General features: G+C 51.3%; 12 protein-coding genes across 12 annotated transcripts; 6 read left to right on the plus strand and 6 right to left on the minus strand.

Moving 5' to 3' along the window:
* Positions 1–767: 767 nt before the first annotated feature.
* CC77DRAFT_1038697 (HET-domain-containing protein) lies at positions 768–3,543 on the minus strand. The gene is made up of 2 exons (XM_018527126.1): positions 1,882–3,543; positions 768–1,817 (listed from the first exon to the last, which is right to left on the minus strand). The coding sequence occupies exons 1-2, from the start codon at positions 3,428–3,430 to the stop codon at positions 934–936; spliced, it is 2,433 nt and encodes an 810-aa protein (XP_018388538.1). The 5' UTR covers positions 3,431–3,543; the 3' UTR covers positions 768–933.
* Positions 3,544–3,722: 179 nt separating this feature from the next.
* Positions 3,723–5,272, minus strand: CC77DRAFT_1092501 (NADPH:quinone reductase-like protein). Its single transcript, XM_018529634.1, has 2 exons — positions 4,403–5,272; positions 3,723–4,352 (listed from the first exon to the last, which is right to left on the minus strand). Exons 1-2 carry the CDS (start codon positions 4,998–5,000, stop codon positions 3,892–3,894), a joined length of 1,059 nt encoding a protein of 352 aa, XP_018388539.1. The 5' UTR covers positions 5,001–5,272; the 3' UTR covers positions 3,723–3,891.
* A 1,546-nt stretch (positions 5,273–6,818) lies between these two features.
* On the plus strand, positions 6,819–8,186 carry CC77DRAFT_1017948 (hypothetical protein). Its single transcript, XM_018524508.1, has 7 exons — positions 6,819–7,060; positions 7,109–7,162; positions 7,243–7,338; positions 7,386–7,565; positions 7,615–7,659; positions 7,707–7,809; positions 7,866–8,186. Exons 1-7 carry the CDS (start codon positions 7,031–7,033, stop codon positions 7,973–7,975), a joined length of 618 nt encoding a protein of 205 aa, XP_018388540.1. The 5' UTR covers positions 6,819–7,030; the 3' UTR covers positions 7,976–8,186.
* Positions 8,187–8,285: 99 nt separating this feature from the next.
* On the plus strand, positions 8,286–10,201 carry CC77DRAFT_983848 (vacuolar membrane protein). Its single transcript, XM_018536156.1, has 2 exons — positions 8,286–8,770; positions 8,844–10,201. The coding sequence occupies exons 1-2, from the start codon at positions 8,528–8,530 to the stop codon at positions 10,050–10,052; spliced, it is 1,452 nt and encodes a 483-aa protein (XP_018388541.1). The 5' UTR covers positions 8,286–8,527; the 3' UTR covers positions 10,053–10,201.
* On the minus strand, positions 10,142–11,865 carry CC77DRAFT_1017951 (tRNA pseudouridine synthase B). The gene has a single exon (XM_018524509.1). It carries the CDS (start codon positions 11,647–11,649, stop codon positions 10,201–10,203), a length of 1,449 nt encoding a protein of 482 aa, XP_018388542.1. The 5' UTR covers positions 11,650–11,865; the 3' UTR covers positions 10,142–10,200.
* Positions 11,866–11,995: 130 nt separating this feature from the next.
* CC77DRAFT_1017952 (DnaJ-domain-containing protein) lies at positions 11,996–13,425 on the plus strand. Its single transcript, XM_018524510.1, has one exon. It carries the CDS (start codon positions 12,101–12,103, stop codon positions 13,193–13,195), a length of 1,095 nt encoding a protein of 364 aa, XP_018388543.1. The 5' UTR covers positions 11,996–12,100; the 3' UTR covers positions 13,196–13,425.
* A 223-nt stretch (positions 13,426–13,648) lies between these two features.
* Positions 13,649–16,023, plus strand: CC77DRAFT_1017953 (hypothetical protein). Its single transcript, XM_018524511.1, has 5 exons — positions 13,649–13,963; positions 14,031–14,290; positions 14,349–14,507; positions 14,557–15,830; positions 15,880–16,023. Exons 1-5 carry the CDS (start codon positions 13,759–13,761, stop codon positions 15,983–15,985), a joined length of 2,004 nt encoding a protein of 667 aa, XP_018388544.1. The 5' UTR covers positions 13,649–13,758; the 3' UTR covers positions 15,986–16,023.
* A 51-nt stretch (positions 16,024–16,074) lies between these two features.
* CC77DRAFT_1058856 (hypothetical protein) lies at positions 16,075–16,503 on the minus strand (the record flags this gene model as incomplete). Its single annotated transcript, XM_018528171.1, has 1 exon — positions 16,075–16,503. The coding sequence occupies one exon, from the start codon at positions 16,501–16,503 to the stop codon at positions 16,075–16,077; it is 429 nt and encodes a 142-aa protein (XP_018388545.1).
* A 189-nt stretch (positions 16,504–16,692) lies between these two features.
* On the minus strand, positions 16,693–18,564 carry CC77DRAFT_694958 (glutamate-rich WD repeat-containing protein 1). The gene is made up of 2 exons (XM_018532789.1): positions 18,215–18,564; positions 16,693–18,165 (listed from the first exon to the last, which is right to left on the minus strand). The coding sequence occupies exons 1-2, from the start codon at positions 18,411–18,413 to the stop codon at positions 16,883–16,885; spliced, it is 1,482 nt and encodes a 493-aa protein (XP_018388546.1). The 5' UTR covers positions 18,414–18,564; the 3' UTR covers positions 16,693–16,882.
* Positions 18,415–20,423, plus strand: CC77DRAFT_1017955 (small GTPase). Its single transcript, XM_018524512.1, has 4 exons — positions 18,415–19,464; positions 19,514–19,806; positions 19,858–19,932; positions 19,982–20,423. Exons 1-4 carry the CDS (start codon positions 18,804–18,806, stop codon positions 20,078–20,080), a joined length of 1,128 nt encoding a protein of 375 aa, XP_018388547.1. The 5' UTR covers positions 18,415–18,803; the 3' UTR covers positions 20,081–20,423.
* Positions 20,424–20,461: 38 nt separating this feature from the next.
* CC77DRAFT_694842 (hypothetical protein) lies at positions 20,462–21,717 on the plus strand. Its single transcript, XM_018532788.1, has one exon. It carries the CDS (start codon positions 20,759–20,761, stop codon positions 21,392–21,394), a length of 636 nt encoding a protein of 211 aa, XP_018388548.1. The 5' UTR covers positions 20,462–20,758; the 3' UTR covers positions 21,395–21,717.
* A 617-nt stretch (positions 21,718–22,334) lies between these two features.
* CC77DRAFT_694775 (RA-domain-containing protein) lies at positions 22,335–24,604 on the minus strand. Its single transcript, XM_018532787.1, has 4 exons — positions 24,077–24,604; positions 23,862–24,023; positions 23,527–23,811; positions 22,335–23,385 (listed from the first exon to the last, which is right to left on the minus strand). Exons 1-4 carry the CDS (start codon positions 24,342–24,344, stop codon positions 22,664–22,666), a joined length of 1,437 nt encoding a protein of 478 aa, XP_018388549.1. The 5' UTR covers positions 24,345–24,604; the 3' UTR covers positions 22,335–22,663.
* Between the last annotated feature and the right edge of the window lie 16 nt (positions 24,605–24,620).

Here is a 24,620-nt window from a genome sequence, read left to right on the forward strand (position 1 = left end):
ATGCTCAAAACGTGCGAAAAGGTAGGTGAGACGTACCAATGCTCCATAAGTTTACTACCGAAGTACTTAAAACACTCGTGTGTTGGCAACAAGCGTATACAAATTCGACGAGTTAAAGACGTTTTCTACCTCGGGCGCCATGCGTACAATCGAAGACGATACTGTCAAAGGTAGAGACCAAGCAAAGATAGACTAGAAGATCGGAAAGGATTTCTCGCGAAAGCCAAGGCCGGATTGGTGGTCTTGAGATCCTCAGAAACCAACAATCGGAGCTCATCTCCTCCTGCTGGCGTTTGGGGCCGTGTCCGCGTCTCGATAACCGTGTCCGGCTAGACTATCTTTCCGTACATCCAACTATGATTACCTCTCGTGTTCCGTACAGTCCAATGCACTTGTAGATACATTGAGCTTCTCGCGACCCCTAGTGAGCTCATCTGCCATCGTAACCAAAAGCAATTTGATAAGAATCACTGGTGCATAGTTCAGTTGCCAAGTGTGTCAGTACTCAAACTGGATTTCAGACTAATCTTACCATGTCTTTGTATACAGTACGCCATCGAAGTTACTAATAGAATATGTTGTAGCTAGCATGCCAATCAAGAAGTCAACCACAGAGTGATTTCACCTAGCATCTATGTGCAAGAACTTAAAAACGTAGTCAGGTGTGCTGCGCTATAGAAAGATACAAGTTAATGCAGCCACAGAAGCGGAGAGTCCTTTATTTGTGCTCGAAGATTGGTAATCAACTGTAGTGCGGTAGCCAAATGGCCCAAGAAATTATAATTCTGTTCACATCTTGACCTAAAGATTGCTATACTGCTGGTATTCAGGTGGATGGTGCGTGCTGATCTTCCTGCAGTGGTCTTTGCGATTGATCGTAACTAGTAAAGCCGCCCCCGATAAACGTTTTGCCCACGAGATATGGTCCCTGATTCATTGGATTACTATACTGCTGCCAATTTGTTGACGAGCCGGTATCCGGGCGAAAAGACCAGAGACATCTCGACATCCCCCTTTTTCTAGATAGGCAAGTGTCAACGAGAGTATACCAACCCGCTCCCACAGTGTGGGACTAGACTGAGGTACTTTTCGCAACGTCAGGAACCGTGCCGCTCCATGTTCCGTATCGCAGAATCTTCCAGCAAATATAAGAACACTAATGAACTCGCCAGAGACATGCTTGGCGGTCCATTGTTGCTGGGTGATGGCGATCGACATGGCGGTGAAAGCAAGGCGACCCTTCTTGTGACCCATCCTATACCAATCCATGTCCTTATCAAAACTGTATGACATTTTTTCTTCACGACCGGGCCTTCCAATCAACTTCCCCCAAGACCACTCTCGATCAACATCTTTGATCCTATAAAAGGTATTCAAGAAGTACGGGTCTCTGATCTCAAGTGTTGATAACATCCCATCTGATAAGCGACGTATAGAGTCTCTGTCGAGCAGTCGAACTCGAGACTGACATTCAGGATGCGAAAGGTACATATTCGCCGCCCAAACAATATTGGGGCTTGTGGAGTTAATGAGATCACTCATATATGCCACGTATTCACGATCGGGGGGCAAGCGCCAACTAACCGTACCGTTCCAACCAGCCCACGTCCACGAAGGCAGGTGATTACGTCGTGTACAAGCCTCTGAGATGAACATGACATGATTTGGGCTTGCACGGTGATACCATGACGATAGCGATAAAGCGAAGGTGATTTGAGGGCTCGTCGCGCTTCCGGCAATGTCGCCTGTCCATAATGGAACTCCTTGGGATATAATTAGAGATTTGGTTTGCTCGTACATCCCGCAAATCCCCTGAACTACAGTTGAGTACGCGCAATCAGTATACGTCCCTTTTTCAATTCGCATGGTATGATTGCTTACATGCTGGTAGGATATCTGTGTCTTGCGTCAAGCGCCTCTTAGTGAATTCACGCATGTGATCAGCCAGCCCTCGCAGTTGTGCTCTAACGTTGATCTCATTAACCACTGGAAACCCATAGTCAAGCCGATATGCCTCGTCGTTGGAGATAACAGCATCATCTTGGTGCGCATTGCTACCTCCACTGAAAGCACCTCCTTTGAATATGCCAGTAAGCAGGAAGTCGACCAGAAGATAATTAGAATCATCTTTGAGGCTTGCAGGTGTATGGAACAGCGTTATGTCTGCGCTCTCGTGAGACGCCATACTGCGACATTCCCAGTAGGTCTGGTGTTCAGTGAAAACAATGCGGCGATTGGAAAGCACACCTTCTTGGTAAGTCCAGCCACGAGTCCAATACTGCGACTGCATTACTTCTCGCCGCGGATCAGGAAGTATTGATAAAAGTAAGCTTCCGCTATCGACATAGTACTTTGGTTGCGGTCTGCGGGGTGTCGATCGTACCCCAGGGAGACCATGGCTAGCACCGCTTCCTGCCGCTGCTACGATCGTGAAATCCGCTGCTTCGTATATCGTCGTCATCCTCGAGATCAGGTAGCCTTTCTCATCCAAATCCGATTGGTTTATACAACTCCGATCCACCCATAGATAGGTGAAGTTGAGTTTGCGTGTGACCTCGACTGCGTCCATAACCGTCGCTGGCCAGGGGTCCAGATCAGCGGAGGTAGATCCCCAGACATAGCTTAGAGCTGCATATGGTGTCCCCCATGGCTGTTCCTCCACCTCTGGAGGATCTTTTGAACAATTGATGAGACGAAAGCCTCGGGTGATAGGCTCGTATGATGCGCGTTGCTTGCATGCGTCACCATGCTCGCTCCGACATACATCGAGCCACATCCGTACCTGCCCAAGATCAAATGTGGACGGAATTTCCCTAGCACCCAGTAGATCCTGGTCGCTACTGTTGCCAGCCAGCTGGCGGAAGACGGCTCCTACGGCGGGGATCTCGTAATCAAGCCAGGTGATATCGTGTGCAGTTGGCGGAATAGACTCAAGATCGGGTACGACGGCCATGAAAGCTCTATCATGACGAGTTCGAAGGTCTTGCCAATTCACATCTCTCTGTGCTTCTTTCAATCGCGCTCCATGGAAAATCCATGCATCGCTACTGGGAAACGCTAATAACTTGTAGCGCTCATGTGCATCTGGCTGAGCCCTGATGGATCGGAAAAAGTTGCACAATGGACACTCTGATGGGCTGGATAGCCGAGTACCAAATTGATGCACCAGGAAAGCATCATTATAGAAGTTTCGTCGATCATAGGCTTCGTGAATCTGGGCGGGGTTTGATGTGTTAAGGTTTCTCCCTCTGTAATGCCGGTAGGCTTCATCAAAATTCCAATCGATATCGATCGTTTGGCAAGCCACACATAGAGGTGACGTTGGGTCGTTGACTGTTCGACAGCGTTTGCTTCCATGGAACTCCACGTCATCCTCCGAATTGGACTTTCGTTTTCGTTTCCCGATCTGGTTCGATGATATTTCGGTCATTGCGTGGTAGAAGAATCACGACTTTCCTATGAGATGGGCGATAGTAATTTTGTTCCTATGGCTGACGGTGCAGTCGAATTTCGTACGAAAAGTTGTAAAATAGTGGTGTTGACTCATATCTATCGTTGTGGAATCTATCCTCGTATTGGCACACAGCTGAATGCAGGTCGCTCGGGCAGTGTCTAGCACAGCCTCGTTGCCTGAAACCGGCATTAGCGCCGCCACGGGCGCATCTACCTATCTTGAGCGAATCAGGAACGATCCTTGTTCTCTTCCCCAATTCATCGTTTTGCACACTAATGCCTGACGGGGAGGTTCTGCGAGCCTTCATCTGATTCAGATACTACATAGCGAGCAGCTCGTATGTCAGCGCGGACGCAAAAGGGGTTATCGAACAGCATATTCTTAGCTCGTTTCTGATCATAAGGGCGGCAACATATTTCTTTTTATTCGGCCGGTCGTTATTCGGTTCTCACCCTGACTACAATCTTGCCCTTCGCCCTGCCGGTCCTGAGCTTCTCGTATGCTCTATGTACATTGTTGAATGCAAAAAGTTCGTCCACGACAGGCTTCACTTTGCCGTCCGCGACAAGTTTGCCTAACTTGATGAAGTCATCGTAATTTGTAGAAGCAAGACCGAATGAGAACGGCCGTTGCCCGCCTCCAAGCCACATGGGTACCAAGAAGCGGAAAGCGAGGTCATACATGAAGGGCAAGCTGACCTGGGACCCGATCTGTACGTACTTCGCTCCAGGCTTCGTGAAGGAGGGGGATTTCCAGTAGAGCTCGAACTGGTGGCCAACGTTATCGAGAACCATATCATAGTGCTTCGAGCTGCTTGCGAGAAGAGTAGAAACATCGTTTTCACGATAGTCAATCAACTCGTCGGCTCCAAGATCCTTGCACAGTTGGGTGTTTGCACCTGTGACAGAATCAGCAGATGCGCTATCGTTCCAAACTTGGTATATCTACCTGAGCAAGTTGTAGTAACATGGCATCCCAAAGCTTTGGCGATCTGTATGGCAAATGTTCCCGTACCTCCCGAACCACCATTAATAAACACTCGGTCACCAGCTCTCACATTTGGAGCAAGACACTGATACGTCACAAGTCCACAAACCCCTAGCGTTGCTGCTTGCTCTACAGACACGCCACTAGGTATCGGCACCGTCCCAGCTTTTGAACCGATAACGTATTCCCCAAGTGTGCCAAACTGTTGCTTTGGCTCGAGTTTGCCAAATACCATTTGCCCAACCTTGACATTGCAGTCGGGTCCTTCTTGAACAACCCTTCCAGCAAAATCAAGCCCGGGTGTTGCTGGTTTCGGGATGGCCATTCGTCCAACCACTGGCAGTTCTGCTAGCTTGTAGTCGACAGGGTTTAGAGCAGCAGCGTGAACTTGAATAAGAGATTCTCCAGCTGCGAGGGGCCGCTTCGATGTCGGCAGTGGGACTGAGTCTTTGAGCTCTATCGCCTCCTCAAGCGTGGTACCACATGTCGACCATTGCCATGCTCTCATTGTTGTCGGTAGGCTCATCTCTTCCGTTCCGGTGGTGGTGGTTTGCGACATGGTTTAAGTAAAGGTCGATAACACTGTTAAGAGGAGAATATTCGAAAGAGTCGGAATACACATTGATTCTGATGCGACATCATATACTATTCTGCGGTGGCTGGTCGTCAACCAAAACCATGGGCACCATTCGGATCCCCACACGGGGAAGCTGCAAAGCGACCGTGGTCTACGGTATGCATCAGGAAAACTATCATCATCCGCACAACAAGAGCACCAGAGGTTAAACTAGGACAAGTTTGATCATCTATGTCGCGCAGCGAAACTGTCTGTAATGGGAGAGAGGGTAAAGATATGAGCGCCACGTTAGAGGCTCGACGTCGCTAGCGCCGGACCTCGTGCTTCCGCTAACGACTCCTCACAGCTACTAAACCTTGTACACCAACATAGGCCCTATGCGTTCTAGTTGTGCGTCTTACTTGTGATGATAAATATCGATCGATTGCGGCAGGATAGATCGCTTTTGACAATGATGCATTGTTCGTCGTCGGACGCATTCTCTTAAGCCGTGCTGTCCAGATGGGGCTTCGTTTGCGTGTCGATATCGGCAACATGATCCTTTACTTTCAACTCTTTAGCGCCCCAGCTGCATAGTTGGCAAACACAGCACTAGATGATGGTACAAGTTCTTCTTCTCTTACATCGGCATGTTCTCCTTCGACGTCGTGATGTATGACTTTCTCATATCCCTCGTCGCACTTAAGCAATTTTCCTTCTTCGATACTACTTTGAGTTTCCTCTTTTGTGTCACATTCGTCTTCCTTGGCTTTATTATCTATTCGCTCATTCTATTCTTACAATTTTCTCTTACAGATGTAGGCTTAGGTCAGGAATTTGAAGATTTCGTTTAAAAGAGAGATGAAGCCGATGCGATCAGGACTACATTGAGCGTTGCGATCAGATGCTCTACCAAGAAAGAAGTATTTGCTTTGACCAGACTGAATCCATTCTTTTGCTTTCACGAGGTCAAGAACCGATGGGCGGCATCACGAGTTAAGAAAAAGTTGCCATCCTGGGCTTCTAATTAGAATCTCCGCCGCAACTCCGAGTCTATCAATGAGACCATTGCGCACAGCTTCTCTCAACAACAATTACTTCATCATGAATAGAGGATCTGAGTCACGGTGATAGCCCCTACGTATATATGTCTCTCGCAATGCCTAAGTTCACGAGTAATAGTTTGCCATTTGTATGCCTCGTGCTCAGCAGTCGTTCCCGGATGATGGAATCAAGAGTGCTGGTTACCATCAATTATCTTTCCTTGTGGTCCACCTTTTCAGCATGCACCAGCTGAATGATTCTGCTTTACGATTCTCAGATCAGCATGTCATATCAGTAAAATGATCCGGCTGGCTTATTCCTGCCGTGGTCCAGATATCTGAGATTGCAATCGCGAAAACGAACACGTGAGGCATCGGAGAGGTTGTGTGCGTCTTGAATACAACCTGTCATGGTACATGCGAGGATGTTTGAATCAGAAGCAGACGCGCTGAATCATGAGCTTGAGCAGTAAAACACAATTGGATTAGTGTAAGTGCCACCTCGATGTTACGTGGCAATCTCTGAGGGTTTCCAAATATACCTTTGTACTAGACAATGTACCAGCACGATAGGCATGACGGCTGTGCTGTGATGTTAGTGTCATTCCGTATTGAGGTGTCGTAGGGGTACTTGGTGGATAGGCCGGTGAAAGAGAAGCGTCAGGTGGGCGCGTGGCTGGACCAGACCATGGGACGGGTGGCTAGCGTCGCGTCCGTGCCCAGGCTTGACATCAACCATCATCGATCTCTCTGGTAACGAAGCTGCACACATCCTCACCGTATCTGCGCTATACACGCAGCACACTGATCTTCCTACACCGCCAAGCCTCCCCAAACCTAGATACCGGTGTTGCCTACCTTCTACTACCTCGGTCGGTCACCCGCGCAATCTACTCCGCACCGCTTCGAAGCACCGAGCTTCGCGCCTCGAATCGCCCGCGCCGTACCTAGTCTTCCCGCTGTACACACACACACATACCCATTTACAAGATGGCGTCAAGGAAGAAGGTCCTCCTCAAGGTACTGCAGCTCTGGACTGGATATGCTTTTCATCGCTGATGCGCGCAGGTCATTATCCTCGGAGACAGCGGGGTCGGCAAGACGAGCTTGATGAACCAATATGTACGATGACTCCACTTTGAGCTATGCACGATGCGAACGGTAGCTTGAGAGTGTGGACTGGGCTTATACAGTGTCTACAGGTCAATAAGAAGTTTAGCGCCAGCTACAAAGCCACCATCGGTGCCGATTTCCTGACCAAGGAAGTACTGGTCGACGACAGGCTGGTAACCATGCAGGTGCGTGGAGACCATGTTGAGTAAATGGTTCAAGCTGACTTTGACAGCTCTGGGACACTGCCGGTCAGGAGCGTTTCCAATCGCTTGGTGTTGCCTTCTACCGCGGCGCCGACTGCTGCGTGCTCGTATACGATGTGAACAACTCAAAGAGTTTCGACACTCTAGACAGCTGGAGGGACGAATTCCTCGTTCAGGCTAGCCCAATGGATCCAGAGAGTTTTCCATTTGTAGGTATATGTGGATAGTTTAGGACGGCATCGATACTGACCGAAACAGGTCGTAATTGGCAACAAGATCGACGTGGAGGAAAGCAAAAGGATGGTGAGTGTCTCCAGCAGTCGTCAAAGGCTATAATCTAACACATGCAGATCTCATCTAAACGCGCCATGACGTTCTGCCAATCGAAAGGCGGTATCCCCTACTTCGAGACCAGTGCTAAAGAGGCCATCAACGTTGAGCAAGCTTTCGAAGGTAAGCTGTTTTCGTTACCACTCCGAGACTCGGAGTTCGGAAGCTGACATGCGTAGTTATCGCACGACAAGCCCTAGCACAGGAGGACGTAGGTGACTTCAGCAACGACTTCCCCGAGACAATTCCGATCGACCTCAAGGGCAACGAAGGCGGCTGCGCATGCTAGTGTATGCCATTACGAAATAAGCGTTGTTCATGAGAGCCGACAGTGGACCCCCATCTGCCGCAATGCCGTCTTGCATCTGGAGTTCGCATGGAGTTTGGTGTTGGACATGCTTTCTGTGCAGGAGCATCTCGTTTTCCTGTAAATCATCATCAAATATGGGTTTATCGTTGCCTGTTCATATAGCAGCCTACCAATATACAATGTATTCATGCACCATATACTTGCACCTGGACGTGTGATGACGTGGGGCTGTGGCTAAGGCGGCACCGCCACGCTTCCCGCGGCCTCTTGAAACACATGAAACCCCCGAACCCCCCGGGACTTAGGCACATCGTTATCAAGTGTCCGCGTGTCACGCCGAACCACCCCGTGCAACTCCATTCTCCCTCTTCACATTCAGCTTTCTTCCGCGAAGGATTAATTTCATGGGCGCTCGCATCCACTTCCATGCCTCAACACGTACCCCGACCGTGAGCCCGCTTATTGCCGAAGACCCTCCTTGACCGACCTGCTCTACGTAACCTACGATAATTTCTACTACTTCCTCTCGATATGATACCCAGAAGAGAAGAGGATGTCGAGACGACGCCACTCAGCCCACGCGTTAGCGACGTCTCCGACGAAAGCGCGTACTTGCGCGGGGAAGACTACCTTGAGAGCCCGGCAAGTGAGGCCAGTCAGTGGGCTGAGGGCGAGAAGAGGGGAGCTTGGACAAGCAAAGTGAGACATGCAGTGGGAATAGCCCTCCTACTTGCTACCGTGTTCCTATGGACAGCTAGTAATTTCCTCGCGAGTGTACGTATCTCAGTCCCCCTCGGATGACATGGAGGCAATCGTGGTAGTAAGCGCGTAGCTGATCAATACGCAGACAATATTCGCAGACAACTCATACTCGAAACCTTACTTTGTCACCTATATAAATACCACCTTCTTCATTATACCGCTTTTCCCCATGTTCGTCCACCACCTATGGGTCGATCGTCACCGTCCAAACAGCGCGTCACAACACCGTCAACCCATCCTCGCACATATTCGCGATCTTCTACAACGGCGAGCAGGCAAGTGGAAATTGCTTCGCGACCACGAATCTGCGTCTTCACTCTCGTCTTCGAACAAGTCGCGAAACGACGAGGCAGCCGAAGTTCTCTTATCGTCCTCTCTCCACGGCTCTCAGAGCTTTGGTAACGGGAAGAATGGGGAGCAGGACGTGGATGAAGGCATGACCTTGAAAGACACAGCGAAGCTGGCATTGGAATTCTGTCTCCTCTGGTTCTTGGCAAATTACTTTGCGGCCGCGTGTTTGGAATACACAACCGTTGCCAGCTCAACTATCCTCTCTTCCACATCATCAATCTGGACGTTGCTCCTCGGATCCATAATGCGCGTCGAGCGCTTCACGCTACTCAAACTCATTGGTGTACTCGCTTCTCTGGGCGGGGTAGCCCTCATTTCCATGGTCGATGTGTCCGGCGAGACAGACGAGAATCGAGGCTCTTTCCCACACAAAACACCAAAAGAGCTAGCCATCGGCGACGTTATGGCATTCGTATCTGCCGTACTGTACGGTTTCTATACCGTCTTCATGAAAGCCCGGATTGGCGATGAAACAAGGGTCAACATGCCCCTTTTCTTCGGTCTCGTCGGTTTGGCTAATGTCCTGCTGCTGTGGCCCGGCTTTATCATTCTGCATTTGACTGGTATCGAACCCTTTGAACTACCACCGACATCCCGCATCCTCAACATCGTACTTATCAATAGTGCGTCATCTCTCGTATCGGATTTTTGCTGGGCATACGCCATGCTGCTTACTTCTCCGCTGATTGTTACTGTTGGTCTTAGTCTGACGATCCCGTGCAGTCTTGTGGGACAGATGGTATTGGATGCACAGTATGCGTCAGCGTTATATTGGGTCGGTGCAGCGATCATGGTGCTTTCATTCTTGTTCATCAACCACGAGGACCGGAAAGATGAGGTAGATGGGTTACAAGGCGCGGATGACGCTGTGACAGAGGTGCAGAGGAGTTTTCAAAGTCTGAGACAGAGTCTGAGTCGAAGAAACTCGACAACTGGGGTTTGATGCTGAAGCGTCTGATATTGATGCCCTGGTTGCATGTTCGACCCATCCATACGCACCGAGATTTTTTCCAGTTTTGTAGCAAAATACCATAGTCATTGTTATTGGTTTCATGGGGTATCATAATGCAAGTCATAGTACTACCACTTACTCATTTTCGTCCACCGTCCATGTTCTTCGAGTACCCGTTCCGCCCATACTTCCCCTTACCCTTTGAGTTCCACTTTCTTCCACCACCCCTGTAGCTCTTCTCCCGATCACCATCCTTCCTATTCTCCATCAACTCCTTCTTTCTCGCCTCCCAACTCTCATCGTCATCTAGTTCCTCGACTTCCCAGTTCTCTTTCTCCATGAACTTTTCAAGTTGCTCCTGGAGCTGAGGCTCCCACTTCGATGGGTCTTCCAGGTCACTGTATTCCAGGACGTTCTGGCCGAGCGTGTAGTCACCCTGACGAGAGCGGATAAGAGAGGACATCAGGCCGAGAGAGTTACAGGCTAGACCAAGATCGTGGCAAAGAGAGCGCACGTAGAAACCTGACGTCACTGTCATACGGAGCCGGGCTGCTGGGGGTTGCGCGGTTGAAGTGGATATGGCTGCTGATGTGGTAGTTTTGGTAGCTTCGATGTCGGGTTTCTGGGTTGTTGATGGGTCTTCTGCTGCTTCTGCTTGCTCTACAGACGCCGTGGCCTTCTCTTTTATTGATACTGGTGCTTCAGCACTGACTTCCATAGCGTTGTTCTCAGCAGAAGCTGCATCAGGAGACGCCTCTTCTGTTGGTAGAGCGCCAGACATGGCATGCTCAGAGTCCTTCTTAAGTATCTTCGGCTGCTGCCCTGCGCCCTCGACATGGTCGTTCTCTGGTGACCGTGATCGCTTTCGCCCTCGTCTTGTTGCTGTGTCGGAGTAGACTTTTGCATCTTCTTTCCGAATGCCCATCAGCTTCTTTGCTCCTTCCATTTCAGCGCCATCCACCTCCTCCTTTGGCCAGGCAAAGTCATGACTTCCTGGCTCCAACCATTCGACCAGCTCAAGCTCTTCAACTTCCACCGGCCTTGCAGCCACCTCTGGTATGTCCTTGCCCTCTCTCGCGTACTCGTACATCTTTTTGCCATCGACCTTTAGCGCAGAGAAAACACTCGGTTTTTGCATGATCTTGCCGCGGAACTGCGCCAGCTTCTCTTCGACCAATTCCTTGGTAACATGCTCGTAGTCTGCCTTGCTCACAACCTTGCCCACAGCATCGTAGCTGTCTGTTGCTGCACCAAACAGTACCACACACTCGTACGTCTTTGTGCACTCAAGGAAGCGTTGCAGGCATTTCGTGCCCTTGCCCGTGCCGACAATCAGCACACCAGTGGCCATTGGATCGAGTGTGCCGCCATGGCCGAGTTTAGCCTTGATATTCTTGAGGTGCTTCGGCTTAGCGTCCGCGATGATGAGGGAGCGTTTCTGAGCTTCGAGCCAGGGTGCGAAGATAGGCGAACGGGAGAAATGGTCTTGGAGGTCGCGCAAGACGCCGGCAGAGGAGGCCCATTGCGGTTTGTTGATGGCGAAGATGCCTTCGAGCACCTTGCGGCTCTCTTTCGGGGGAGTAGTCATGATCGTGCGCTTGATTGAAGACGCGACCAACATTAGCGAGGTGAAAGAAGGGACGCTCGAGCTCTAGCTCTAGCTCTAGCTGGGTGGGTGAAATCTTTGGAACGGCCCCGGAAGATACGAAGTAGCTCGTATTTTCCGAGTTATGCCTATCCCCGATAATGTATCCTAAATGTATACACTGCTACTTTCCTGCTCAAGTTACAACGTAAAAACCTATGAATACCTTTAAGGTCAGCTTTACCAAGATGTCTTCTGGGTAGCTCGTCGGCACACGCTAATCTAAAATCGGTTTAGTGGACGATCATCTCACATGTTTCTGCAGCCTGCAGCCGTTCGCGCTTGTGCCACTCACTTTCCGCTCGCGACTTTCACTCTCTCACACACTTTTTTACGCGACAACCTACCCCAACCAGTTCCCAAATCCCCACGCGTCTTCACTAGCATCTCAAGAATGGGCGACAACAACAAGGATCTGGAAGATCTTGCAAAGTCCACCACTGAGGACTTCTACGAGTTGCTTGGTGTGGCCTTCGATGCGCCGGAAGCTACGATCAAGAAGGCTTACCGTAAGGCCTCAATACGATACCATCCCGACAAGAACCCCGACAATAAAGATGCCGCCGACCGCTTCATTTACCTCGGATGGGCACGCGATATCCTCATTGATGAGAAACTCAAGGGCGAATATGACCGTGCGCGTACTAGGCGACGGGAGAAGGCGCTGCAGGATGAGCTATTGGATGGCCGGCGGCGCAAGATGAAGGATGACTTGGAGAGAAGAGAACGAGAGGTGCCCAACCTGAAGAGGAAGAGGGCAGAACAGATGAACGAGGCAGAGAGGAGGGAGCAAGAGATACAAAGACTAGCCGAAGATGGTAAGAGGCGGAGAAAGGAACTCCAAGAACGTAGGGAAAGGGAACGCAAAGAAGAGGCTGAGGCGAGCTTCATGGATGTCGAAAAGAGCCCCGAGCCGCAAGCGCCCAAGCCCGGAGAGTCGGCCGAGATCGATCGCACAGTCAAGGTTCAGTTTCAGCGAGAAGGCGAGACTGCAGCTTGGGACAAGGACAAGATATCGAGTATGTTTGCGAAATACGGCAAGATTGACATTATAATCATGGGCAAAGACAAGAAGATTCGACCTTCAGGAGAAAAGCATCGCAAGACCATCGCTATTGTGTTCATCACGTACACGCGTCTTGACCATGCGCATGCCGCTGTCTTGGACGGGAAGTCCGACTACCCGTCATTGGAATCTATATCTTGGGTGAATGGCGAACCTGACCTCAAATCGCAAACCACCAATGATGCGCCACCAGCACCGTCAACGCCCCTATCCACGCCGAAGAGCAAGTCTTTCAGAACATCGTTTGGACCTGGTATAGGGAAGGGTGTAGGAGGCACGCCATCAGGAACACCAAAATTCTCTTTTAGTCCGAAGACGCCAAGCTTAGAAGAGATCACCATGATGAGATTGAGGCAAGCAGAGAAGAAACGATTGGAGGAGCAGATACGCAAGCAGGAGGCTGCTGAGGAAGCCGCACTATGACGAGACGATTAGATGAGTTGTTGTTTAGTTTTAAGATACCCATTGTTAGTGTAGTTTGCATATAGATAGAGAAGCAAGAAGTCTACAGTGCTAATAATCTTCGTAAGTTTTCTTGTCAGAAGCTAATGTAGGCTGTAAGGTAGGGCCTGTTGTGAATATTCCTTTAGAGCAAGATACACCTTCCTGCTACAACAAGCATGTTAAGACCTGTGTAGATATAGATAGAGAAGCTAGAAGCCTACAATGCTAATAATCTTTGCAAGATTTCTTGCTAGGGGCTAATGTAGGCTGTAAGATAGGGCCTGTTGTTTCAGTACCTGTCCAGTTTTTCCTTGTATGCGGTGCTACCTTTGTTGAGTGAAAGAAGTCACTGGTATCGCATGACGCAACTTACTCGGCTATCGATAACACACGTGCCATTGACCCTGGACGCGCTGGATCGCCGTCTCGCGCTTCGCGCCCGCAGCGCAGGATCCCCGCTGCTCCTTTCGCCTAGGCTTGCATCACGGAGCTCTGTTCACGCAGCATCACAACATGCAACATATCTCGCGCTGATACTCAAAATGCCTGACCCAGAATCTGAGATACTGCGGCCACTCGACGCCTCCAATACCAATTCCGACGACTGGGAGATATTTATCTTGAGCGATGCGCGAATCGTCTTCGAGAACAATGGCAAACCTGCGAGTCTTCTTGCTGCATATGCAGACACACCACTCAGGGTGGAAGGGCGATTAGAAAGCCCTGCGCGTAGCCAGCTGAAATACTGTATGCGAGGCTTCTTGGCCTATACACGCGACCATAAAGGAAGCGGCTCTGGCTGACGCAATCCCAGTCTTGAAGAAACCCTATAAGCCCACAGACATCGAACTGCGAAACGTAACACGCTTCTCCTACGGCGAAATGACTGACGGAGCATATGTAATCTGGGCGCAAGGCAACGCAGGCTGGTTCGAAATACGGCCGGCGGCGCAGTACAGTAAGATATACAACGAGATGGTCCAGGCTGTGGAACTTCTATACTTCGTCACCGACATATATAGCGAGTCGCGGAAGAAGAGTAGTGGGCCTAGTGCAGAATTGGTCTTTCAAGAGGTCTGTACAAGTCGGGAACATGTAAACTTCGAGCAAGGTGAACGCTGACATAGCATAGTACGCAGAGGACGAGCGCTTCCCTTGCAGCGATGTAGCTACAGCTGAGAGGATTTTCGACCATCATCACCTTTTTCTTATGATGTGCTTCTTGAATAAGGCCCAAGGACTAAGTTGGAGTAACACGCCTTTATATCAACGTTTTAGACGCAGATTTCCGGCAAGTGATACCCAAAAGAACCTATAGTTTTAATCTAATGTACGCACAGAAAGACTTCGACAATTGCAAAGCACGTATCGAGGGCCGCTATTCGCAAATCCAGCCTGAACGTTCAGCGCAACCTTCCAAATTCAGGTCGGCAACCACAACAGGCTCCAAGTCAACGCAAACAAATGCGAAAGCACAGACAGCCCACGGAAAGGTTACGATACCGAAGCCAGTAGAAGCGCCAAAGAAGGATGACAATTGGTGGGAGGCAGCCGCTCTCTTCGAATTCATGCAGAAAGCAGTGAATCAACGGGTTCTGCGGGCAGGCCGAAACCAAATCACGGTAGATCGGGTTGCAGAACTTGTTGTCAGGCGGTACGAGATTGAAGAGGTGGAAATTGCAAAAAACGTGCTTTTGGTACATGCACAAAATTTATGTTACATGATGGAACATCCCCGCCGGAAGGCCGTACAATTCTTTGCTTCCGAGCCGATCTACAAAGAACTAGCAGCTGGACACGACCTATCTGCAGCCGAACAAAGACGAGCTGAAGGTGTCGAATTGAAACCACGGAGAGATCACGGAACTCTCAGAGATGGAGAGAATGAATCTTCAGACACATCTGACGAAGAAGACGCGATAACAACACCTGTACGCAGGCCACCAGGTAGGCGGAAGCAAGGTCGGCTATCTGTGCTACGACCTAGGAGTGGAAAGTTTTCTGGCAAGAGTAAAGGGATTAGCATCAAGCCAGGCAGACAGAAGGGGGGGAAGGGGAAGGCGCCTGTACCAGCAAGTGACGATTCGGAAGCCGAGCAAAGCGACGAGACGACCAGTAGCGAGGAAGACGAGGGAATTGACACACCGACGCAAGCCTTATCGCCAAGTCGTGAGAAGAGAAAACTAGATGACATGGATGCGGACCAAGAAGAAAGAGGCCGGTGGAAACGTACAGCCAGTGCATCTGCGGCTCCCGACTCTCCTCCTACAACCGGCGACTCGGATTTGGAAGAAGCCACCGCTGTGCCACCTCTACCACTCCGTTACCGGCCATCCAACGTCCCCCCGCATGTTAGGCCAGCGTCATCGTCAGCGAATACCAGACTAATGGTATCACCACCGATAGTATCAACACCATTACCAACCTACGAACCGAACGGCCCGCGCGACTCGTGGATTTGTAGTTTCGACGGCTGCACTCAGAAAATTTATGGATGTAGTAAGGAATTGGGCAGGCAGTTGATCACAGAGCATCTAGAGGATCACAGTAGAGGGCGAGAGAAGGTTGTAGGTATCCTTTGGAGAGAACAGGATAGGTTGAACCTCCCTGTCAGGTAAGGTGAAGCCTTTAGTACAATGATGTGGAAACTAACAACACAACAGCAATCTGATCAAGAAGATTCGCGAAATGAACGAGGCGTCCACACCGCTGTTCCCGATGCCTGGTGCTTTGACGACGGCGGTGCGGCCCATACAGAGACCTTTATAGAGGCATTAATTGAACTACAAAAATTCATGTCGTTTGCGTTGGAACGTCCCAGCAGCGTGATATTAATTATGTGCTTTTCTCTATATCTCCTATGCATCCCTGAACCTCTTTCTCTTGATGTCGTCATCATCTGCGCCATCAATGCTATCCAGACTCCTCTTCGTCTTTCTCCAGCCGTCCTTCCGACTCTTTCCCTCGATACTTTCAACATCATTACAACCCTCTACACTCTCCTTGACCTCCTCCACACTGTTCACGTAACCCGCCTCAGCATCATGCTCCTCCCAAATTGGACTTGTAACCTCATAAAACTCTCTTGTATCAGTTTTGGCGTGCCATTTCGGATGTAGGAAGGGCAACGCATATATAGGAGTGCGGAGGTAAGACTCGGGATATGAAATATCTGTCATGCGCGCTGGTTGTGACGAGGGGTGGTTGTAGTTAAAAGATTTTCCAATGGTACTGGAGTGCAGGACATGTGAGGCTTCTGTCGGAAAGGGAAATTGACGACGTAGCATGGAGGATTTGTATGGGAGAGGAGATGGGTGTTGTATAGTGAGCTGATCATGAGGAGTCGAATTATGATGCAAGGTCGTGCTCTTACTGTTTTCAACTTGTGCCACTTCGTCCTGAGTATGAGACGCCTACATAGAAAAGTTGACAAAGGCAATAGAATATGTGACAGGGCGACGTGCTACCGAAGATGGTGATAGAGGTGAGTCTGAATGTGAACTTGAAGATACTTCTATGATTGGCTCGGTCGGCTCTAGCTCTTTGTCAACCGGATTGGGAGGAAGAGCAGGTATGATAGTGCGTAACAAAGGAGGAAACCACGCGCTGGAATGGAGAGAAACAAAGGCGAGAAATTTTGAATTGTTGGCAAGACATGAATCTGCCTCATACACTGATTGTTTTGAAGACGTTAAATCCAGATCCTCCTGTGGCCATAATGGCGCCCGGGATTTGCGGATGCCAATGCGCCTCCTTGATCTGCTCCATGTAGTGCACGAATAGTAGTTGCGGTGGTACATCCTGCACGCCAGCTGTGTACTTGCTCTCTTCGTCGTCGAGCTCGACAGCTAGATCCCACAGAGTAAGGGTGTTGTCACCAGCGCAAACAAGCACAATACTGTCGTCTGTAGGATGCCACTCGACCGAAGTGATTTGCTCCTTGTGGAAAGTGTACGATGCAACTGGCGAAGGCTTCTTGTCGTTTGACATGTCTGTAGAGGGCTTCCATTGCCGCAGGTCCCAAACTGCCCACTCGCCATCATCTGCGCCGGTAGCGAGAAGATGTGCGGTTTGATGCGACCAACTCAGTACGTTGACGTCTGTCTTTGAGGCTTGCACACTGAGTACAGGCTTCCGTGACTTTGACCGCGCGTCCCAGATCTTAACTGTGCCATCGCTTGACGCGGAGGAGAAGACATGTTTCTCAGTTGGTGACCACTGGAGCTCCTCTACCGAGCCACTATGGCCGGTATACGGTGTGGTGTCTGTGACGAAACCTCCACCCTGTGTCCGTGTCGTCGCAAAGATCTTTCCAGTACAGTCGCCCGTCAGGAGCTTGCCCTCTGGTATGATTGGCGACCAATCTAGCGCATAACCCTCGTTGGATCCATGGGCGCGAATCGTGCAGACAGGCTTGTTTTGTGTGGGCGAGATGGTAGTACCTGGGGTATCGAAGGCTGTGAGGTGGGGAGTAACGTCGTGGATCAGAACCTGTCCTGACTCGGTCATGGCAGCAGTCAGGGTTGTAGGAGGCTGTGCAGATGTTGCTTGTGGTGTTTGGTGGGCGCGTATGCGGTTGGTGCAGCTGGTCAAGGGTATCGACTTGGTCTCGAGGATGGGGTCTGAAGCCTCGTCGTCGGAATCCTCGTCGTCGTCCTCTTCGTCCTCCTTCTCCATGCGCGACAGGCTGCTCATCTTCATGACCATGATCTGGTTCTCTTTGTCCCTTCCTCGCGCTGCTTGTGTGCCAGCGACCGAGTAGACGGTTGCGGGGTATGTTTTGCGGTCTACGCCTAGGTTGTCGGGTACGATGTCGCATGATAGACAGGGCCATGGGGCTTCGAGCGCATGGAGCATCTCATATGTCGAAAGATCGGGGTTCAGTGTCTCGCCTGGGGAGAGTTTGTGTCGACCAGGAATGAAGGTATCTTGGTCAACATCCATACCACCTGGAGGCGTTAGTGGTGGGCTCCAGGCCTTTGATCGTGCGCAACATACTCTCGCGCTCTTCTGCTTCGCGCTCCTCGTCCGGCCGTCCGTCTACGCCGGCCTCTAGGATCTCGTCCTCGCTCTCGAACTCATCCTCGAATTCGTCCTCGAAGTCGCCCACGTCGTTGTGCTGGTCAATCTCCATGGGACGCTCTCCATTTTTGATTGCCTCCTGCTCTTGCTCCGAGTCTGCGGGTCGTTTCGCCATGGTGTGGAAAGCGCGTGGTGTGTGCTTTGGGTGTCTTGGACGATGTCGTTAAAAAAAAAGTTGTCAATGGAAATTGTCCCGCCGAATGTTTTTTGAGGCTTATCGATCGGCGTATCGGGCGGCGCTAAGTGACGGCATCCCCCCTCGCACCTAACAGTAGAGGGAAACACTGCGCCCAGTCCAATCGCATCGCGTACATGCTAGGTCAACAAGACCGAGACGGCACCCATAATACACAGACGCCCCCTGAAGTTGGCATACAATTGTACGAGCAGGAGAGTCGCCAAGAAAGAAGAAAATACACGCTCCGCTTGCGTTCACCGTCTCGACGCGTGCCAGGGCGCTTTCAGCTCAAGTCACGGACCGCGGGGCCACGGAGACATAGTAGTCATGGAGCCAGAGTACCCGAGTCAGGAACCCGCGCAGCAGGCCTCCTTCGCACCTGCCGTGCAAGTCGCGCCTGAGCAGCTGCAGCCCGAGCCAGTACTGCCCGAGCAAGTGCCCGTCCAAGGCGACCAGGAAGCGCAGAAGCACATGGACCAGACCATGGACGGCGCCGACGACAGCATGAGCTCCACCATCACCGCCTCGACTGTCACGCCCCTCCCAGACCTCAGCCAGAACACCAGCCTGAACAACAGCCCCAACCCCTACGAGCAGCCTCACCGGCCCTCAACCTCGTACTCAGACACCGCGTACCAGTACACCACACACAACGGCTCGCGTTTCAACACCTCCTCAGACGCCGACACGCCTCCGCGACATGGCTACTACGACGCCAACAAAGAGACACATATGGGCCAGTCGCATTCGCGGCCGAGCTCGCAGATGGGACGGTACCCAACCTCCGAGGGCAACACGCGCTCCAACTCGTACCAAGAGCAATCACGGAGCGCACAACAACAACAGCAGCAGCAGCAGCAAGAGGCTGCCAAGAACGCCAGCGTTGTCATCAAAGTTGGCATGGTTGGAGACGCGCAGATTGGAAAGACCAGCTTGATGGTCAAGTACGTCGAGGGCAGTTGGGACGAAGACTACATCCAAACACTCGGTGAGCTACACAAGCATGTTCCACAGAATGCAACTTCTAACAACCCCAGGTGTGAACTTCATGGAAAAGACCATCTCGATTCGAAACACCGAGATCACCTTCTCCATCTGGGATCTAGGCGGTCAACGCGAATTCGTCAACATGTTGCCGCTGGTCTGCAACGACGCCGTTGCGATACTCTTCATGTTCGACTTGACACGGAAGAGCACGTTAAACTCCATCAAGGAGTGGTACCGACAGGGACGCGGCTTCAACAAGACTGCCATCCCGTTTCTGGTCGGCACAAAGTACGACCACTTTGTCAACTTCCCACGAGAAGAACAGGAGGAGATTTCCAACCAGGTACACCTCACCTGCTAGGGCTAAGGACAGTACCAGACTAACATTGCCTAGGCTAAACGATTTGCGCGAGCAATGAAGGCCAGTCTGATCTTCAGCTCGACTAGTCATAGTATCAACGTGCAGAAGGTGAGAGGCTACTGTTTCAATCGCCGGCCCTGTGCTAACATTAGCTCAGATCTTCAAGATCGTGCTATCAAAGGCCTTTGACCTCAAGTGCACTATTCCCGAGATAGAAAACATCGGCGAACCCTTACTCCTCTACCAAGCCGTCTAGTCGCCGGACCGTAGAGACCGTAGAGTCAGACCCAGAACAGAGGGAACACGTATGAACCTATCTGAGGGCCAGATCGGGCACGTCTTCTATCGGAATGTTACCATGAGCGAATGATTTTCATGACTGTTTTGCGTGGGATTGCATGGCTCGGCGATTGGAGCAAGGTGCTAAGATACATGGTTGGTACAAAACCGGCGTTCTTCTGCTTTGTGTATGCGGAAGTGATTGTATGATTCGAACATCAAGGCCTCGGCCGGGGCGCAGGTCTAGCGCCAGGAGCGCGCAAGATACGCAGCCTCACAGCAAACATCGTAGTGTAATAACTAGTAGTTGGAATCGAGCATGTCTTGCTGGCATTTACGTGATTTCAAGCAACATACATGGCTAGTTGGCGGTAAGTTTAGGCGAATGACGTAAGCTTCCGCAGCTAAAAAGTGTATAATCCCAGCATGCGACACCAATCATCAGAGCTTCAATACCACGCCCACGAAATCTCGCCCAGACTCAGACACAAAAACAAGACAACGCAGCCGATGTACCACATCGCGAACCGATTCACATACTAAAGATAGAAAGCAACGTACCGCCACCTTGCGACTAGAACCGTCAGTCAAATCGAACTGCATAGACTTTTCTGAGCACAGGCTCAACGAGACACACCTACCATCCACCACCATAATGGCGCTCCCTCCAGTAGCGCTACCAGGACAACTGCTTGGCAGTGTCGACAAATACAGTCCCGGTCCAGGAACGCACATTCACGACTCACAGATCTATGCCTCAATAGCTGGACCCGTCTTCTCTTCACCGTCACACCCTACCACGAACACGTCCTCCAAATCCACCAAACTCGCACCACTACTCTCTATAACGCGCCCGCCCACCTCCACTGATCCTGGAATTCTCGGTCCCAATTCTGGCGGCGGCGTACCACTCCTCCCAACGGTCAACAGCACAGTCCTAGTCCGCATAACGCGTCTCGGCCCACGCTTCGCCAGCGCAGAGATCCTTGTCATTGACGATGCAGTTTGCCGCGAAGCGTTTTTAGCACAGATTCGGCGCGAAGATATCCGGGCTACAGAGAAGGACAAGATAAAGATTGAAGAGAGCTTCCGGGTCGGTGACTTGGTGAGGGGCACGGTGATTAGTTTGGGCGACAGCGGCAATTACTACGTTGCTACCGATCGAAATGAATTCGGTGTTGTCTTGGCAAGAAGTGAAGAAGGTAGGGTCATGCATCCGGTTAGTTGGAAGGAATTTAGGGACCCAGTGAGTGGGAAAGCAGAGGCGAGAAAGGCAGCCAAGCCGTTTTGATGGAGGATAGAGAAGACTAAGAAGAGAGAGAAGCTTCAGCCTGTTAGAACGACGACGGCAATCGTCATTAAGATACCCATGAGGTGGATTTCAGAGCAAGACTAAGCGTGCTTGGCATGGAAGAGAGGATCCTGAGTAGAGGTACAATGTTTATTCATCTTGGAGGAAAAGAACGAAGAGATATTCCTCCAGGGATCCACAAGGATTTTCGATGCAAGTCAACGGAAGAAACGGTTGTTCATATCAAAACCTCCCTGTCTTGTTACTGCCAGCCGCATACATGCTCACGAGCGAAATCTACCATTGAGGACGACATCACAACGCCGCTATGTTCACCTACATAGAGCCCCACCACAATCTAGATGCAGCGGCAGTGGTCCGGCCGAAAAGAGCCAGTGTAGCTAAATATATCCTCTTCCCTTCCTCAGACGTGGCGAAAATAGTAGCGATCCAGAATAGCAGCAAGACAAAACCAAACCCACCCCGTAGCGATTGTTGTGACAAACTTTCGGTACCTGCATCATGACGTGTCACATATATGCAGGCACAATCACGCTTGACGCATGTTCCATGACTCGAGGCCAACACATCAACACGGATATGGCAGGACATGGCAAGACATTGAGAGATGTCGAAAACGGCGAGGTTACGATGGGGATTGAGTTACAATGCCCACACGGAGAGTGACTTTTCGTGGATCAAACGCAGAAATCAACACATTGTTGCATTTGGAAGGAAGAACGTAATACGACACGACAACGCTCGCTATACGCCTCGAACGTGTTTGGAATAATCGGCAGATGCTCACTGTAGGAGTTCTCCTTATATGGCCATCCACACAGAATAGTATCATCTAAAACTCTTCATCCTGATCCACCCACCACTTCTGAACCCACCCTTTTTCTTCAGCAAAGTCACCGTGAAACCGCAGCCTATTCTCCCAAGGCATGAATGTAAATAGTACAAGGGCCGTGATTGCGCCGAAACTCCGATCATGCTGTGGGTGCGCTAATTGCGCTGGATGAGCGAATGTCGTCATCCACGCCAGGCAAGATGTTGTAGATATGACATCTTGTATGATCCCTGATCGTAAGGCGATGTTCAGAGAACAGTTCCTCCTTCCATACATGCTGCGGTGACGTCGTCCACAACAGCGTCGCTCGATCGACCGCAGTATCGCATGATGCCGTTCTCAGTGACGCCCATAGTCTTACAGTGTCAAACTCTACCAGGCAGTAATCTTTTTCTATCCTGTAGCGTTATGCCTGTCTACAAGACACCTCCAGGAAGCGGTGTCCCTCTATTCTGGTTGCCCCATCCGAAGCTCTCTGTCTGCGGATTCACCGGCCGTACATCGTTTCCACCCACGGTGCTGACATGGCCTTCTTGTGGTGCTGCGTGCTTTCTAAGCATGAACATCGGTTTCCGACCTTCTTTGTCAAGTTGTTTGAACAATATCAGCGGCCTCTCGTTGAGCCCCAGGCATCGCTCTTGGTCACCATGTACAATGTACAAAGCATACTGCCGCCAGTCTGCCGTGATGTTGTATTTTTTGAGCGCAACTGGCAGCACCTTGTGACACGGATCGTCGATGGACACTCGGAACGACTTGAATATTTCGACTTGCGGATTCGTAGATGGGGTGGATGCGGGATTGGATGTGGAGGCGTTCATTGAGCTTGAGCCACCAGAGAGTGGTGGGTCACGATCGCGATCGTCAGGATTCGGCGTTGGTGCAGCGTTGTTTCGCATCGGTCGTGACGACAGTGGTGCGGGCGTAGCGCGGGGATCGCGATTACGGTCGGACACAGCAGTCGAGTCTGAGTTCCATGTGTTGTTTTGACTCCACCCTGAGCTGCTGTCGTGATCGTGCGCGCTTCGAGGTATTTCGCGGTTGTACTGGCGGCTTTGTCCTTGGTTGTATGCGGGGGATGTTGGGGAGGGTTGCGCAATGGAGTTGGGCGACAGTTGCGGGCCGCCACCGAGAGATGCTGTAAGGTGTGAGGAGGCTGCCACGGCTGCTGCGGAAGGATCCAAAGAAGAGTGATCGACAAGAGCGCGATGTTCTTGGATCGTTGGAGAGGGGTTCTTTGGCGCGGATCCAAGGAAAAGCTTCTTGGTGGAGAACTTACGCGACAGACTGCTTCCACCAGATCTCTCTTGAGTGGCAGGTGGCGATGTGACAGCGTGCTCGTGAGGAGTGGGTAGGGGTTGATTGTCCTTGAGCATGCGCACGAGTGGCAGAATCTCCTCTCGTAGCCGCTTGTTCTCGTCCATGACCCTGCTGAGGTCTTCTCTGAGATGTCGCAGCTCCGATTCAGCCGTATGTATGCGCTCGTCGCGCGCCTGGACTACGCGAATGACCTTGGCGAAGTCGTCTTGGGTTGGCGGCGCTTCCTGCGCTGATGTATCCGCGGCTGAGGCAGTGGTTAGAGGTGAAAAGGCATAGAACAGACAATGGACTCACACAGCGGGACGTAGTCGTCCGGGTCCATGGGCACATTCTGCCGTATCTTGATCTCGTAGACAGCTTTTAGTATGGTAAGGCGATGACCCACACTGCCGACACCCAGCTCCTTCAGCTCGGCATGCTGTAGCGCTGCCAGCACGTCGCCCGTGATGCCCTCATCTACAAACAAAGCATTAGCAAAGGATAGCTGGCGCGGGCGCGGAGCCACCTACTGGCAAAGGTATCCGAGTACTGCTCCAGGCCCAGGTCCGCGATGAAGTCAGCCGTCTGGTCTTCGTTCCACTCCATTATGTGCCCTGTCGGGCTGCTCTTGCTGTCGCGTGAGTGGGTGAAGGTGGTGGGCGTGTGTTCGGTGCTCAGCGGGCCTGAGCTCGTGGGGGAGCTCTCGTACTCGGCGGGTAGGGTCGGGCTAGATATGCCCTGGCGCTCGAACTCGTCATCGGCATCCGAGTCCTCGTGGTACTTGGTCGTGTAGGCCATGATGGGGGTGACGTCGACGGCCGGGCAGCGTCTCGGAGGGTTGGCAGAGGGTGGAGTGAGGTGATGCTGCCAAGCCCTCTCAGCAAGCTCGTCGAGGAGACGACGTCTGTGTTATCGATGGCGATATAGCCCGGGCCTGGCGTCGTCGATAGGGCACCCTGTCTGAGACGAAGCGAGATTGAGCCGGCGTGTTTCGTCTCCAGCGGGAGCAAGTGGGATATCCTGGGCGTGGTCTCAGATACACAGCTAGCCGGTGGCACTGCACTGCGCAAGGCG

The sequence above is a fragment of the Alternaria alternata genome (genome assembly GCF_001642055.1).
Source record: "Alternaria alternata strain SRC1lrK2f unplaced genomic scaffold CC77scaffold_5, whole genome shotgun sequence".
Lineage (NCBI taxonomy): Eukaryota > Fungi > Ascomycota > Dothideomycetes > Pleosporales > Pleosporaceae > Alternaria > Alternaria alternata.